The sequence below is a fragment of the Microchirus variegatus genome (assembly GCF_963457635.1).
Source record: "Microchirus variegatus genome assembly, chromosome: 1".
Lineage (NCBI taxonomy): Eukaryota > Metazoa > Chordata > Actinopteri > Pleuronectiformes > Soleidae > Microchirus > Microchirus variegatus.
The window spans coordinates 34,633,440-34,651,548 of NC_139802.1; the positions used below are offsets into that span (position 1 = coordinate 34,633,440).

The 18,109-nt window shown below is 38.9% G+C and overlaps 1 protein-coding gene across 1 annotated transcript in view; it reads right to left on the reverse strand.

Annotated features, from left to right (window-relative positions):
- Positions 1 to 1,050: 1,050 nt before the first annotated feature.
- Positions 1,051 to 18,109, reverse strand: part of ccbe1 (collagen and calcium binding EGF domains 1) — a gene marked incomplete at both ends in the record, with an annotated part of 31,679 nt that continues 14,620 nt past the window's right edge. The window contains 9 exons of the mRNA XM_083902875.1: positions 1,051 to 1,317; positions 1,900 to 1,935; positions 4,543 to 4,578; positions 5,941 to 6,080; positions 6,373 to 6,481; positions 7,898 to 8,007; positions 8,885 to 9,022; positions 10,224 to 10,358; positions 10,558 to 10,610. Coding sequence (XP_083759001.1) covers positions 1,051 to 1,317; positions 1,900 to 1,935; positions 4,543 to 4,578; positions 5,941 to 6,080; positions 6,373 to 6,481; positions 7,898 to 8,007; positions 8,885 to 9,022; positions 10,224 to 10,358; positions 10,558 to 10,610 — 1,024 coding nt within the window. The remainder of the gene's footprint in view (positions 1,318 to 1,899; positions 1,936 to 4,542; positions 4,579 to 5,940; positions 6,081 to 6,372; positions 6,482 to 7,897; positions 8,008 to 8,884; positions 9,023 to 10,223; positions 10,359 to 10,557; positions 10,611 to 18,109) is intronic.

Below are 18,109 nucleotides of genomic sequence, written 5' to 3' on the forward strand. Positions count from 1 at the left end.
ATTCAGTAGATGACAGTGCTTTGTATTTTTTTTTTGGCTTTGAGAAGACTGCCCTCTGGTGGAGAACACAGTCAAACCCAGACAACTATAGTGTTACCTACCAAGGCAAATAGAGTTATCCTCTTATCTTCATTTGTCATTCCCCTTCAGACTATGAGATTCAAAATTATTAGCCGCGTAATCAGATAGTTGACACTGCACTTGATTGTTTGAGTCATTTTTCTGGTTAAATGAAGGGAAGCTGCACATATAGGGCCACCATTTGACATTGTAACCACTACTCCACCGTGTGGCCCATATTAAATGACATGCAAACTGTAATGACTTTTGGACAGCCACGACTTCAAATTAAATTCCCTTTGATTTCATAGCACATAGCAGTTTTAATGCTCCAGTTCAACATTTAATCTTTCAATTGACTTCATTCTATTCAAATTAATTAAGTAATGTATATGTTTGTGGCTCACTTGGTTTGTGTGAAACATAATGATACAGATCTATATACATACAGTATAAAGCAATGAGGAGCAAGTGTTCACATGAGGGACATGTTTAATGTGCTGTGAAGCAACCATACGTTTCTCATGGACAGGTAAAATTCCAGCTGCAGACGGCTTTGAACTGGCCTCGACATCCTTGCACATATCAGGGGTCCCAGCTATTGGTGTTTCAGCAACACACAGGTGTGTGTAGGGTTTCTGCTGCAGCACCTTTAGCATGGCTGGAAACGGGGCCATCCTCATGGGAGATGACACCATCAGATTCCAGTGAAAAGGATGCTACGCTATGACCCTCAGAAAATCCATTTACCCTACAGAACAATAAATCTTCAAAAACAATGGGTTTGCAGCACATTCAGAGCCACAGCTGTTTTAGGCCACGGTGACTTTGGTGCTTGGGCGCTAAAACAAACAAAAAACATCATCCTGTATATCATACAAAAATAAACATCTATGATAAAAAAGAAAACATACAGGGCAATTAAATAAAAATACAAGCCATAGTATTTACATCTGAATACAGTATTTAAATCCACCCTCTTTAAATATTTCAGTCAATGTCAGTTCTTTCTCGTGCTTGTTTCCTGGTCTTGGTCCTCTTGGAGCCTCCGCTTGGTCGAGGTGGAGCCTCTTCGTCGCCCTCACCAGACCCTGTATCTAAACTCTCCTGGTTGTCCCGCCAGCTGTCAGGAACTGCAGCAAAGTCGTCCACCGGGGAGGGCACTGGTCGGCCGTAGACCTTGCTCTGCAGGTCAGCGATGTCATGACGGATGTCTGCCATCAGCAGGAGCAGGAAGTCAAAAGAGCCTGGTGGGCCCTAGCAGTGAAGTAAAAGAGATTTTAAATCGTAATATTAATAAAGTTTTTAATTAAAAAAGAAAAAAAAAAAAGACATAACATATTACACAGTGGTGTGTTTTCTACTCAGGCTTTAGTTCAACTTTTGTTCTAGAAAGTATTAAAATGTGAAGATTCCCAGGGGGCAATTGTTCACGTCAAGGCAAAAGTTACACACTAATGCACTGTTTTCTAATAATTTTATTGTCACCATTGTAATTTTAAAGTGCTAAATTGAAGTCACGCAGGCGTGAACAAATGAAAAAAATCTGCCTTTCTTTCACATCTGGAGTCCGATAACGTAATAGGACATTAACGCATGTACAGTATCTGTCTGGCTGTCACAGCTGGGTTCCAAACCTGGGACACTGGTGTCAAAGAGCAACTGGTTACCTGCTGAGCTAACATGTGACTGATTTTCTGTCCCAGTCTGTCCCTGGCTCAAATAATGCCTGATAAAACTGAAGCTGCGGGCTGTACGAAATCTGTCCGAGGGCCGTGATTGGCCCGTGGGTTGGTTGGACTTTGGACATGGCCTGGTTTAGATAGAGTAAAGTCTTACCGGTGGTCCGACAGGCCCAGGAGCTCCTCTCTCGCCCTTGGGGATTCAAACAAAAATAGTTTAGGTGAAGGACATTATGAAAAAAAACAAGAAAGGAATTGATCATTATTCTAATTTAAGAGACAGAAGCAGGAAGAGAAAGCTGAGATCTGACTGAGAGTAACTACAAATGCCTCAATTAAAAAGAATTCAATAAAAAATATTTTTTGTGACTTCGCCAAGAGAGGAAATCTATGCATTTCAAAAAATAATTCCTTTCTGTGTCCTGTAAAAAAAAAAACTGAGACTGAGACGAGTGTTGCTTGACTGAAGAGCCATGGCTGCCTGTTGACTCACGGTAGCAAGTACACACACATTGACCCGACTACTGAGGTTATTAGTCTGCCTCAGGGTCACACTGGGGCTGTGGGTGTTTTGGCAGATGGTTTGGATTTGTTACTTGGAGAGACAGATTACCATCCTCCTCCAATCTATCCACACAAACATCCCAGTTGAGCTGAAAGAATATACACAGGTGCTGCGACAAGAAGGCAGACAAAGCATCTGAACTGTTCCATACACGATACAGAAGCTAAGCAAACAGGAAGCCTGCTAGATTTAGAAAACTATTGACAATTCTTGACGACAAGAAACACAATCTCTAATCAAAAATATAGACAACTATCAAAAAAAAATTAAACACTTATCAATTAATATGTTATCAAAACTGAAACAAGTAAACTGCCACAACTCAACTTGCCATGGACTGCAAATCATACGCTCCAAGCATGGTTGTACACTCTTAGAAATAAACGTGCTAAGTAGAACCATAAAAGGTTCTTCAGCTTGTCCTCATAGGAGAACCCTTTTTGGCTCCAGGTAGAACCTTTTTATAAAGGTTCCACCTGGAACCTTTTTGGAGGGTTCCACCAAGAACCCTTTTAAAACCCTTTATTCAGGAAATAGGTTTTAAAGGGTTCTCTGGATCAAAATGGTTCTTACTGAAACCATTAGTGTTACCAAGAACCCTTGAAAAACCCTTTCTTCAGGATATTGTTTTTCAGAAGCAAATGGTTCCAGGTAGAACCTCAGCCCTTGTAGAAGGACCCTTTTGGAACCCTTATTTCTAAGAATGTATATTTTCCATCTGCACTACGTCAGTTAGCCACTTTGAGTCTAAACTTACCCTTCTTATCGGTAACAAAGTACAAATGCTTTGTTACTGTACTTTAGTACAACATTTATGTATCTGTACTTTGTTATATATAATTCTTGCAACTTTTACTTTTACTCCACTACAATTCCTCCAACTATCTTTGATACTCGTTACTACCAAATAAAACCAGACGAAGAAGAGTTGGTAATGGTCTCCATTATATAGAGCTTTTCTCGTCTTGATTAACACGAGGGATTTGGATAATTAAAATTTTATATCAGAACAATACTTTTGATACTTAAGTACAGCAAATAAAGTTTTACAGTCATATACTGTAAGACTTTTACTTAAAGGTGCCATATGTAAGAATGTGGCCAAAAATGGTTACTACATTCAAATTCAAAATACCGAGGTCTTTTAGGTTTCGTTTTTTGACGTAACTGGCAACCCGTGGTTGCTCGGCAGCTGAGACTCTACTGACTGCAATGATTGGTAGACTGCAGTAGGTGGCGATTTCAAAACATAAACATGATTTGCAGTCTGCAAAATATTTTTTTTAATGCAAATATTTTGTCTGTACTGTTGTTGTTTGTGAGTTCAGTTTGTTATATGAACATTATTCCTAAGTCTCTATGACATATGAGGAGGATTTTATGGCCAGCTTTAGATTTATTACATAATGCACCTTTAAGTAATGTTATAAAAAAAGTGTAAAGTAATTTTCTGGTTGTACTTTTACTCAAGAATCCCTTTTAGGTACTTTATACAAGACCTCTTCTTATCACCATGAGAAGTGACCTCCCCATTCAAACCACAGTGGGGTAACATCAAACTGAGCTGCAGTCCAAGGCCCACTGCAAGTATCTGGAGATCACATCATCTGCTCACCGTGAAGATACCATTGAATTTGTCTCATATCAACAGCTCTCTGATTTGTGACTCCTATGAATAACACAAACATGGGAAAAACGCCAACACAAATCTCAATCTTACCACGATTGTGCATTGTGCCTCCATTATCGGAGGCTCATCTCTGACAGCCTTGTTTTTTTTTTTTACTTTTCCTTAGACCTCCCAGGAAAGAAACATAGCATTTGAAAAGTTTGCTAACTAATTCAAAATCATAGGCATAACACAGAGGTAACACAGTCTTCACATTGACACTGAATTAGGTCAATTTTGATCACAACCAAACAATGACCCGTCACTCAACTGGCAACCCTTAACTCTTGTGTCAGATACCTGCAATATTTATCTACACATATATTCATTCAAAATGCTCTGCTCTTGTATTTATATATTTATAACTACCATCTCTCTCCTCTTGTAGCAATGTAGGTAAGTGATCCTCTCATTTTCAGGAACTTTCTGTCTATGCAGCAGCATCAAACTGAGGATTTGCGAGCATCCTATAATCTGTCCTGCGCTTTTTTTTACCCTTTAAAATCTGAAGAAGGCAAGAAACTTTAAAAGAAAACAGGTATGACAATATTAGGATTTGAGCTCACCTTTAGGCTGTCCTTTCCTGGTGCTCCTGGAGCGCCCTGTGAAATAATAACATGTTGTATGTGTGTTTGGTACCGTGATGACACATGCAACTTGTTCACAGAGGGGGAAAAAATGGATTCATGTTCAATTCAGTACAATTTTAATGGGAGAGATTTGCTTTAAATTATTTTAAAAACACCACTGAGATCCTCACTGCAGAAGAGATCATACAAGTTTAAGTCTGTGCCCGCCTGCAGGCCATTTCTGAGTTGACGTCAGCTTGACGCTTAAGACCGTTTTGATCTCTTCCGTGGACTAATCACAACTTCAGAAGAGTGATGCCATTGCGTAAGAGGGAAGGGCAGTTTTCTGATCGATGTGAAGGCTTCATCTCAAAGCCTGCCAAACCGCAAAACAGTGCTTACAAACTAATGTGGGTTTTGTGTGAAGAGAGGACAACTCCCTCTAAATCACCAGTATACACTTATTAAATGTATTAACGGGTCATGAAAGAAAGGAAGAAAGAGCTGGGAATTAAAATACAAATGTTGCTTGTGGAAAGGAATATATCACTTTTCCTGTTGTTTCACCTCATACAGACTGCAGGAGTTGTTCGCCTGATTTATCAGGGTTACAACACTGATTTATCACGCCAACAACACCTGTATTTATGCAATAAATGTAGAATTCATTGCAAAAATACAAGCGTTAAAAAAAACCCGGAAAAGTATGACTTCCTGGCCACCTCCTGCATTATTTTGATTTGTGAGTGAGTGTTCACGCTCGCAGGCAAGACAAAAATGCACTGAGCCAAAGAAAACAACCACAGCTGTAAATGGATTCAGTCCTCTGTTGTTTTTGCCATTACTATGTGTCATCCCCTTTTCACCTGGAAAAAAAACGAGTGCATTTTTAAGCATGTGTGCGTGTGTTTTTTTTTTTTCCCAGTGTGTCAAATGAAACACAAGAAATTTGTCCAGTTCACACAAATACTCTCCTGGGCCCTGTCTCACAATGCAGGATTACTAAATTATCGGAATTACTCTGGCAAGGAAAAACCCAGAACCCCATAAAATCTCCAACTGACATCTAAAGAGCTTTTCCAGGTTTAACTGCATTCTGGATTAGAGGAAATTCCAGATTAATTAGGTGATTCTGCCTTATAACACAAATCAGAGCTGTGGACCAACAGAAGACGAGGTGGGCAAAAGTGTGGTTTACAGCGTCCTACAATGACTCAGGTCATGAGCAGGTCACAGTCAGGATACAAGCACATTTACACTTGCTTGCTAGTAAGTATTTGCTTATTCAGACACCTGTGGCATCAAATATAATAAAAATGGCAAATTAAATGCAATATTTTCTGAGTAAAGTGTTCTCTTAAACTGTCAAGGAAAAACGTCAACATATAAACCTACCACAGGTCCTCGAGGGCCACGTTTGATGTGGTACAGGTCTGGCGTGAGTCCAGGGGGCCCCATTAAGCCCCTAGGACCAGGAGGGCCAGGTGGCCCCGATGGACCTTTAAGTCCCGGAGGGCCTTCTGGTCCTGGATCTCCTAAAATAACCCAGACAGATAGGAGTATGCAGTGTGCAGTGGTAAATGCATTTTTTATGGCAGTGTTGTTTATATTAAGTTATAATTTATTCTGTGAAAAATGATCTACAGGATTGATGGTGCACACATTCATATATCCCAAAATGGAAAAAATCCTAATGAATGTGTTGACCTACTATTGGTATTGAATTAAATGCATTAATACAACAAAGCTACGATGAAAACAGTAAATACTATCAGCTAAACATCAACAACCAAGCAGAGTGGGACACTGTTGTTGTGCAAGTCTTACCTAGAGGGCCAGGGAGTCCTGGAGGACCTGGTAAAAACATGGCGGGCGATAGAATTTTCTCATTGGTCATCTGCTCAGGGACGTCCGCACTATTTGACAGCATGGCCATCTTAAGAAAGCATGCAGAAACGTCAGCATTAGCAAATGTTATATGACCGACTTCATGACATATATTTTGTCTCATCAAAGGAAGGTTTTATTTAGAAACAATATTAATTATCCAAATCCCTCATGTGTTCTTCATTCTTCAAATGGCTGTCAAACAGAACGGGAAAATTACACACCGAAGGGCCCAGTTTCACGGGAAAATATGTTGAAATATGTTCTGTGGCGAAGATGAAAGGTGATCTTCCATCTGCAACATTGATACAAGCTGTAACCCGGACAGATGGAGGGCCATGGTGACCCCTTTACATTATTCAGCATGACCAGGAGAACCCATGCTCTATATGCTACATGGCAACCTTAGGGAAAATGTATCTTTGATCTCCATCTAACATCATGTGGATCTGGCAGTTCCACAGGGAAACAGGCTAAAGGCCTTGCCTCTATACCGCACACACACATGCACACACACACACACATTCCAAATTCAGACAATAAACTTGCCGGGGTATGAAAAATAAGTCATTTACAGTAATGTAGTCTTATTATACTGACATTTTGGGGGGAAAAAAGAATATATAATACAGCTACAGGAGCATCTAGACCACACAGCTGGAAAAGCAGGACATACAGTACATCATGTGTAAGAGTTGGGGTGTTGAGTGACGATTACACAGAGTTAAACGTGATATACCAGCCTATTCATACAATATATCAACTAACTACTAAATTACCTACTGTAAACAATGTATTTAGCATTTTTTTCTTAAATTGTATAAATGAATCGTTATGCAAATATACACCATTTTCGAGCAAAAAAATTGAATTTCAACCATAGATGGATTCAACAGATTCAACACCTAAAAAGAGAAACTTGAGTAAGTATCTTACCAGAAAAAGGCACTTTTTAAAAAATCCTATTACTTAAGTAAAAGTCTTAAAGTAAATGACACGTACAGTACTTAAGGATCAAAAGCAATTTTCTGATATAAAATGTATTTACTTTAGAAGTAAAAGTATTAAAAAAAAAGAAAAAAAAAGTGAAAGACCCATTGTCTTTCAACTGGAAGGTTGTGAGTTAAATTCCTGACCCTGCTACTCTATATGTGTCCTTGAGCAAGACACTTAACCCCATGTTGAATGGGTGAAAACTGTGTAAAGCAGTTCATCAAGACGAGAAAAGCTCTATATAAATACAGACCATTACCAATTCTTCTTCCTCTGATTTTATTTGGTAGTAAAGTGTAACAAAGATAGTTAGAGGAAATGTAGTAGAGTAAAAGTATAAATAACAAAGTAAAGTACAGATACCTAAATACTTTGTTATATTACAACACTGTAATCCAAGATATAAAACGTATAAACACTAAATTACATGAATGAAAGTGTGTATTTTAAGAGAGTAATGTGTTTGCTTCACCTTTTGCTTAAGCTGCAGAACAGACACCTTGATCTGGTGGAAATCGTCACAGGTGGCTGAGCAAGTTCCAGCATTCATCACATTGTCGGATTTCTCAAAGAGATGCACTGCTGGGAAATCGAGGAAGACAATTTTTAAAATATTTGTGTGTGTGTGTTTGTTATAGAAGACACAGAGAGACGTTGCTTTTAAAAGCCGTCTCGTTTCACTGCTGTTGCCTCCGTCTGTCTCGACATAAAACCAACCAACAGTGCTGCATTGTTACAGGGAGACGCAAGATCAAAACACAGCTCACAGACATGTTTATGTTTAAAAGTTACATACTGCAGGGTTAAAAGAAATGGCATTATGATCACAATAATAAATCATTTAAGAATATTAATAGTCTCCTTCATCCCCTTTGTTCTCTTGCCAAGAGAAGCAACACACAGCAATATATTTAAGCACAAAGCTGAATACAGTTCTCCAGTATATGTCTTTGGCCTGTGAGTGGACCCTACTCTGAGCATGCATATGTTAAATGGATGAGTGACGCTATTTTCCCCACTTCCAAAGCAGCACATGAAGCAAGGGCATGACAACATGAACCATCATTTCTCGCTCTCCTACTTTTCAGGTAATGGAAGAAGAACTCAGGGGAGGAAGTAGCAAATCCGGCAACTGAACGTGGGGCAAAATATAGACTTTGACTTTATGTCGGGGACCATTTGTGATGTTTTTTTTCTCAAATGGCATCCAGTAAATCAGACGAGATCAGGAGTCACCGGGGCAGCGGCGTGTTTGGGAGACAGAACTGTTCTAATATGCAGGATGTGTAATGACTGCCATGTGTCGCACACACACACACACACACACACACACACACACACACACACACACACACACACACACACACACACACACACACACACACACACACACACACACACACACACACACACACACACACACACACCAAATAACAATGTGGATAAAGTCTCTTCTTACCTCTCTCCCCGTTGGTGCACGTTTTACCATCTTCTTCGAGGAAGTAGCCTTTCTCACACTCACACCTGTAGCTCCCCACGGAGTTGATGCAGATCTGAGAACACACTGTGGCGTTTTTATCTGCGCATTCGTCGATGTCTACGGGGAAAGAGGCAAATTTAAAGGTGCATTATGTAATAAATCTAAAGCAACTGGCCATACAATCCTCCTAATATGTCACAGAGACTCAGGAATAATATTCATATAACAAACTGAACTCACCAACAACAACAGTACAGACAAAATATTTGCATTAAAAAATTTTTTTTGCAGACTTCAAATCATGTTTATGTTTTGAAATAATGTTTTGGCATGTGGCGCCACCTACTGCCGTCTACCAATCATTGCAGTCAGTAGAGTCTCCGCTGCCGAGCAACCACGGGTTGCCAGTTACATCAGAAAACGAAACCTAAAAGGTATTATGAATTTGAATGTAGTAACCGTTTTTGACCACATTCTTACATATGGCACCTTTTAAAAAAAATTAGAATGAGTTAATTGTGAATTAACCATTGAATAAGCAATTTTAAAATCCATAGAACCGTTTACATTAGCTGAAATACAGTGTCATCCCAAGACAGGTCATGGAAAATAATAAATAAATAAATGCATAACAAATTTAAAAAAAAAGGTTAAAGCACAGCTGACATGAACATGAAGAAACAACAAAGTTCCAATGAAATTTAATGTAAAACAGGTTTAAAACAAATTCACTGAATGCAAACTACTTAAAGGTGCCATATGTAAGAATGTGGCCAAAAGCGGTTACTACATTAAAATTCAAAATACCGAGGTCTTTTAGGTTTCGTTTTCTGACATAACTGGCAACCAGTGGTTGCTCTGCAGCTGAGACTCTACCGACTGCAATGATTGGTAGACGGCGGTAGGTGGCGCCACATGCCAAAACATGATTTCAAAACATAAACATGATTTGCAGTCTGAAAAATATATTTTTTAATGCAAATATTTTGTCTGTACTGTTGTTGTTGGTGAGTTCAGTTTGTTATATGAACATTATTCCTGAGTCTCTGTGACATATTAGGAGGATTTTATGGCCAGTTGCTTTAGATTTATTACATAATGCACCTTTAATACTGCATGAAAATTACAAATTAAGAAAATCAGTCAATTCAAATGTTACACTCTTCTCAATCTTATTTTACCTTACAAAGGTAAAATGTCTAATATCTATAATATTTGTACGTCTTCTCTAAATAGACAGGCGTCTCCTGTTGAAGCATTTCCTAATCTATAGAAGACAACTTGTATCGAGGAGGTTTTGTTTTGTACAAGGTCTCACCGAGACAGTAGGGCTTTTCCCGCTTCCTGTGTCGCTCCCGGTCGTAGCGATAGCCAGGGTAACAGGTGCACACAACTCGACCAAAATGATCCGTACACTGCTGCTCACAGGGGGCGCCAGCGCACACGTCATAATCTACAGTAAAGAAATAAGTTCAGTCAAGGGGACCCAAGAGAAAACAAAGCATTACTCGCCATCTACAGTATCTCTCAGATTCATTTCTTCATGTTTCATGCTTGTCACAGTCAATTAAATATTATGTGAGTTTAAAGCAAGTAGGAAGGGAAAATAATCACATATACACAAGATGGACATCCATTTTTTTCCCCCCTACCTTCAGGAATGCACTGGCCCAACACAAACTTGAAGCCCTTGCAACATTTCTTCCTGTAAAAATAATCAAATAGATTTGCATGTTAGAAGAAGAAGAAAAAAAAACAAAAAACAAAACTTGAACATCCACGTAATAGATACCATATTTTCAAGATAATGTGTTGACATGTAACATCAATACAGATGTGATGCAGTGATTCCAGCTGTTATTACCATTGCGTTCATGTGGAGCATACACAGATAAATCTGTTCAGTGAGGACACTTGTTGGAATAAATGATTACTCGTTTCCTCAGCCTTAACAGCCAAACCTAACCCCCGCAAACCTTACTCGAACCTAAACCTTATTCTAACCCTGAATCCAAAAGAGTGGATCTGACAAATAGCCTGTTGAGACAGATGTGGCTCAGGAGGTAAAACCGATTTTGACAGCTGTGCCACCAGCTGTGCACGATTAGGAGCGACAAGCAAAGCCTTAAAGTTACGCGTGTGCTCACAATGGTCCTCACAAATATGTAAAAACACTGCTACCTGAAAGTGTCTGCTTTGCTACCTTATTGCTTCTTTTCATTCCTACTCACTTGCACAAGTTTATTTCTTTTATCCTCTTCCCTACAGTACAGTACATGACTCCAGTTGTGTACAGTGCTTGTTTGACGGCTTAGCTGATATGAAATATTAGAGCTTGGACGGCCATGAACATTTTTCAGCTTCAATGAAGACAAGACAGAGCTCATATTGTTTGGACCAAGCTGTTTCCCCGATGTCCCGGTGGCTCTGGATTCTGTTCTGTGTACAAAACCTCTGCTTTTCCAATGCAACTTTTAATGAAGGTGAAGCCTTTCCTTTCTTTTATTGATTTTGAGAGAGTCGCACATGGCTTTATTTCCACCAGACTCGATTATTTTAATGCCTTCTATGCTGGTGCCCCCCTTCGCGTTGCTCCACATCCGCTGACTGGAACACACAAAGCGAGAGCATATCGCTCCTGTGTTGGTGTCTCTGCACTGGCTCATCAATTTATTTTAGAATTCATTTTAAAATTATGCTTTTTTTTTTTTACTTACAAAGCCTGAAATGGTCTTGCCCCCATTTTACCTCAGTGATCTTTTACGCACATATTCACCGTCACGATCACTGCAGAAAAAATCACTTCTTGTGGGACCTAGGTCAAGATGAAAAGCTTAGTCCCACACTGCCTGTTTTTAAATCTCCACTACTTCTACTCAGTGTTCCCTGACCATGAATAAAGTTGCCAGTTTTTAGTGTTTTATATATTTTTTTCATATATATATTGTATATACAGAGTACACAGCTTCATTACTTGAGTAAAAGTACAGATACTCCTTGTTAAATTTTACTCAAGTACAAGTTAAAACACTACAGTCAGATGTCTACTTAAGTAAAAGTACTGAAGTACTTGTTTTTAAAAGTACTTGAGCATCAAGAGTACAAGAGTACATTTTCTAAATATTGCATTACTACTGCCACAGAGCTTACATTTAGATAGAAATGTAGTGGAGTAAAGAGAACAATATTTGCCTCTCAAATGAGTAAAGTCATGATTACTCCCCAAAAATGACACTCGAGTTAAGTACAGATCCCTCAAAATTGTACTGTACTCAAGTAAATGTACTCCGTTACTCTCCGGCTCTGATTTTTACGGCTCTTGTATTGCATGTTTTATTGTTTTTTTTTTTATCGCTTTTTAGTTTAGCATTGTTTCATAGCTTGTCTACTTTATGTATTTATGCGATGTACAACACTTTGGTCAACTTCGCTGATTTTAAATGTATCTACAGATATACATTTGGATTGGATTGGATGAAAACCTATCGATGCAAGATTTTCTCATCATGCACTATTAATAATCCCACACTCACTCTTTCAAAGAGAAAGTGATAGAAATAAATATGTTTGAAATATGAAAGTATTGAACTGCAGTTCACTCTGAGTGAAATTCTCACTGTGCAATAATTCAGGAGCGGTTCTGGTGACAGAGGGGCCTATGGATCCTTTGGTGATTTTTCATCTAATGTAAACTCTCCCTCCTTTTTCTCAACAGCATTCAAACACAAACGATGTGATGCAGACTGTTCATTTATCACACGCAACATGACTCAACTGCACTCAACCAAGTAGGAAAACAAGACCGTGCAGCGTGTTAGTCGTGTGCCACTAAACGCCAAAGCAAGCATGTTAAACTTCCCTGCAAACGACCCCGAAAAAAAACACACCACAAAGATTGATAGGAATGACATTAGTGGTGCAAGTATTTGGGGATAAAGCAAAGTTTATGACCTGGTGGTGGAGGTGCTGGTAGAAAAATGTAAGGTCATGTCAAAGATACTGATTCTGATTCATACTGAGGGGAACATGCAGACATTAGGAGAAATAAAGAGACGACATGAGGTACTTGTTTAAATGAATGTTTGAGAAAAGTAAGAAAAACATGTTCTCTGGCTGCTTTATGAGTTCTCTGATTATTAAAACGCACCATTAGAGACTTGGAACATACACTATAAGACATGGATCCCTGAGATTAACTTTATTCACTGATACTTGTAATTATTAAATATGATCTATAGAAAGGATGTGACACCTGCTGCATGTCTGTCCGTCCTGTGAGAGGGAACCCACCTCTGAATCTCCTCCTGAGGTTTCCCTTATTTTTTTCCCCAATAGGGCTGAAGTCGCAATATTTAACTCATTCTTATGAGGAGGATAAAGTGGTAGAAGATGGTTGGCTGGATCGATCACAGTCATTTAAGAAACCTTTAATAAAGCCTTAATAATCGCATCTGCCGCTATGCAATACAATGCTTTAAAGTCATTGTGAAGGGTACACAACAGAGCTTATTTACTTCCACAAATGAATGTTTATTATCCAAAGAGAGGAAATAATGACTTCCCTCCCTGCACTTGAAGTTACCATTGAAGAATTTTAACCTGCCGCAATCTCATTTCTCTTAAATGGCACTCAACGCCACAGCATAGCTGACGGAGGGACACAATTATCCCTTCTTTTCCCCTCTCTCTCTCTATCTGTGTCCTCATCTTGCAGGTTGCAGGATCCAGATGCAGCTTCATGGCCACTACTATTATTATTATTATCATATATGAAGTCACCATTAATATGCTATAATTAAAAGTCGATATCAGTAAAAAAAAAATCCCCCAAATATCAACAAATTCTGCTGCTGCTTATCTAAATGGCATCATAGTTCCATAAACATGTCATGTATAAACTTATAACTTGATACAGTTGTCATATTTCTGCTCCTGGTCTCCTTCTTCTGACTCTATACCTCATCTCCCTCTTGTCCCCCACCTCTCCTCTGTCCCCCCTTTTTCCTTTCACCCCAACCGGCCGAGGCAGCTGGCTGCACATTTTTGAGTCTGGCTCTGTCAGAGATTTCTCCTTCTGTTAAAAAAGGGAGTTGTTTTACCTCCACTGATGCCTAGTGCTTGCTCACTGTGTGAATTGTTGGGGTCTATGTACAGTGCCTTGAGATGATGTATGTTGGGATTTGGTGCTATACTATTAAAATTGAATTGAATTATGCACATTAAATACACCTAGATGCATTTCCAGTATATCCATTAAAAAAACAACAAACAAAAAAACACTGCAATTTAAGAACTAAAATAAGACATAAATTCACACACTTCATCATAAATGCCACAATTGACCACACATATTCCACTGGGTCAAGGGCACATAGACTATTCTGTGATTCAGCACACAGTGTGTTGTGGTGTCCGAGGGTGGGAGAAATGATATCTTGGACACCCTGAGAAAGTTGATCTGAGGACGGTTTCCTGTGTGAGCCAGTATTTCAATGTCACAATAACATCTCCGCGGCAACAGACGGCACTTATAGCAAATAAACAGCTTAGCAAAATAACCACGTTGGTTTGAACAATCGTGAGAAAACAAACATCTATGTCCATCGCAGGGAGATCATGAAAGAGGCAAACGCGTCCCAAGGAAACTGAAGCCACGTCTGTGCTCTGGGTTCATTTTTACTCAGCATCATCTTTATTAAATTATAATTTAGGAAAATAATTCTTATTCTTATTGTATCATTAAATTATCACATGCAAAGAGTGACTATTTCAATCAAAACTACAAAATGATGACATACATCCATGTGGATAAATTCAATGCTCGATTTCTTAACCTGTCCCTTTCTCGACCTTTTATATTTTGACACATGTGGACATGACAACAGGCAGAGTGAGAGGCAATTGAAATGGTAATGATGTGACCTTTAACTACAGGTTAAAACAACACGTCAAGACGCGCGGGTGAAGGTCAGGCTACAAAAAAAGCTACGAAATAACCTCAAAACAACTACGTGATTTATATTAGGGGAGTGAAATATCTGGCCAGAATTAGAAAAGAAGGGTCTCAGAGATAAAACGGAAACATTAGAGCTCATTCGTAGCATACAGCAGATGTTAAGTCATAAAACTTTAACATGTGTGTTTTTACTGTCCTGTGTGAAGTCTGTGTGGCCATAATGTGCATCAATCTTTGTCTAAGGACGTTATACAATGATTAAAGCTGCAATTAGTGCATGAACACGAGACACACAATTCTGAAATGGCACAATACATAAATGCTAGGTGCATCCTACAGGGTGCAATAATCCTTAAAACAAAAATAATATTATGCTTTCCAGTTTTGTGAGGATTTACGCAAGTGTCTGAGACAATGTCTGACTTTTATTTAACAGCCAAGTGAACAACTGCAAACCAAACAATGAAACAGTGTCTTCTATTATTGATGAGTCCTTTTCTAAAAATTCCCGGCACAAAAACACAAAGTGTGTATAACAACAACAGCTAACACTGCAGTCCTGTGTGCTGTGCACGCTCGTGAGTTTTATGCAAATCAGCCAGCAAACTCAAAACACATGTATCGCATTTATATTCATGAATGAGAGAACAAGGGGCGGCAAAATATGCCTCCCAAACGGCTTCATGACAATTTCCAACAAGAATCTGAATGAGGCATATGCACACACACACACACACACACTTGCTATCCCGCAACTCGTGCACTTGTGCTGAATGATCGAGACATCACAAACAATCCATGTTTTGCCACCTGTGCCTTTTTTCACCCCCAGAGGCAATTTCGTTTTGCCAGTGATCCATATCGTTTTACACGGTCACCTCCAAACCCCCCCCCCCCCCCCCAAAAAAAGAGAAAATCCCACCTACCCCTCGACATCTAGACATAGATTAGTCTGACCTCAGTAACCCAGAGTGAGCCATAAGCACTCTAATTACCTTATAAACAGAGGACTTCTCCTTAAAAAACACGGTGGGCCGGTCTGCCTTTGTCTCGTAAAAAAAAGAAAACACTGAACTCCACACACACACACACACATGTTTAAGTGGAAACGACGACGGAATCATTTAAACCAGACTCACACACTTTCATTCATTCAAAGTGTTACAAGTAGAAATAATTAAACCTAAAATATTTCAAATTGTTCAATCCCAGTATACCTCAAAGACTCCTAGACTTTAGACAACTCAAGCAGACGTTACACTGATTCACAATCTGGTCTGATCTGGTTTTGATATTCATCCTGGAGAGACAGCGCATTACGTCAGTCAGAAAAAAAAAAGACGTCCAACATGTCAAAAATCTGTCCAACTTCTGTAAACACACTCTCGACCAACAGCAGGTAAAGTTAAGCAAAGTTTTATTATGGGGGACGTTTACTTCTGCCAGTGCTGTGTCCAGAATTGTGTCTCCCTGAGGTAAATGCATTTATAGGAACATGTTTATATATATATATGTAAAAAAAATCTGCTAAATCTGCTTAAATCTTCAGACTGGAAAAAACAAAACACTATAAACACAGTGTCCCTTTTCAAATGCACTGCTATTTCAGCTATATTAGGTCACAATAGTGTGACTGATTATAATCTAATGAAAGATTGTTTGGGGGATGCCTTTAAAGGTAAACAGTAATGGAGAATTGTGTTTTTTCTGCACGCTGACATCTGCCTGTTGGAGGCAAGCCAGTTGTTACTGGCACAATCCCTCTGCTATGCAAGTAAAATGTTTTTGAAAAAGTCTTAATGATGTCTGGTGTTGTGCTAAGATGGGACCAGATTGAGTATTTGAAGGGCCGATACATGTGCAAAAGCAGTTAGCAAGAGCAACACAGATTATGCAACGTTGAGTTTCCCCACCTGTTGCTATTTAAGGATTTCCAGTTGTGGAAAAAAAAAATCAAAAAAATACAAGAAACACAGATATTTTCAAGCTGCAGGAACAGTTTTCAGGCCAATAAGGAAGAGGAGAGCTTTAGGACACTGTGCCAGACGCGCAGCTTTGTTCAATTATCACCTTTTTAAACATAGTTCAAAAACAACATGCCGATATCTTCATCCATCAGGCATATCAAACCATTCAACCAAAACTGTGAGGTTGATGAGGCTAAAAGGCTCAGTAGAGCTGCACGTGAGATAACTCCTTGTGGGTTCCTCACGGCAAATATCCCTGTCAGATTATATGCAGTCAATAGACTGGATATTCATATGCCAAACAACTTAATGGAGCTCCAAGAGAGTATTAACCGCACGATGACCCTGTCACAATTCTTGTATTTACTGCATTTTTTAAAAAAAACTTTGTTTATGTCTTAAATAAAAGAGTCAGTCAAACAGGGCAACTGGAAAATAAAAGTACGGAACCATTAAAAAGGGGAAGAAAGGCCAGAGTGGGTCACAAGACTTTTTCCACAAAACAATCTTCAAAACACTTCATTAGAGCTTTCATCTGAACTGCTCTCTGCACCGTTGTTTCCATTTGCATGCTGGGTGATGAAGTCTGTATAGCGCATATCTTCAAAATATAGAATTAACTGCGCTTCTTTCATCGCTAACAGAGCACATTAATAACGTGACCTGTTGGTGAATGACTATATGAACTCTGAGGTCACAGCGCCTCCATGTAAAGGCCCCTCATGTAAAACAACATGCAGCACGGTTTGAAAACTGTGCAAATGCACGCTCAATTGCACTTCACCAATTCAAAACTATACGCTTTTAATTCTTGCCCCTTTTGTTTTCATTTTGTCCCACGCGACACAACGGTAACACGACACACAGATAAACGTGAACCAAGTAGGAAAATATGCTGCCGTGAATGTAACGCAGACACAAAGGAAACATTTGCTGCTTGTAAAACATGTACTTGACTGAATACTTTAAAGTATGAATAGTATAGTTCTTTGGTTCCTTGCACAATGCTTACTGAAGAAACTATTGACTATTGACTGACTTTAGTTGGGAAAGTAAATGTATACAAATATCCTAAGGCCCAAGAACTAAAATGTACAGACATAATGTTATTTGTTTTATCTTTTTGCCTTTAGATAGGAGCTGAAAAATTTACCTTTTCCTAATTGAAATCGAAATTAGAAACATGAGCAATTAGCAAATTATTTAAATTTGGTATTTCCAATCATCAAGTTCTCATCCAAGCATTTAAATATAGTGATGTATTTTGTGATGAGGTAATGT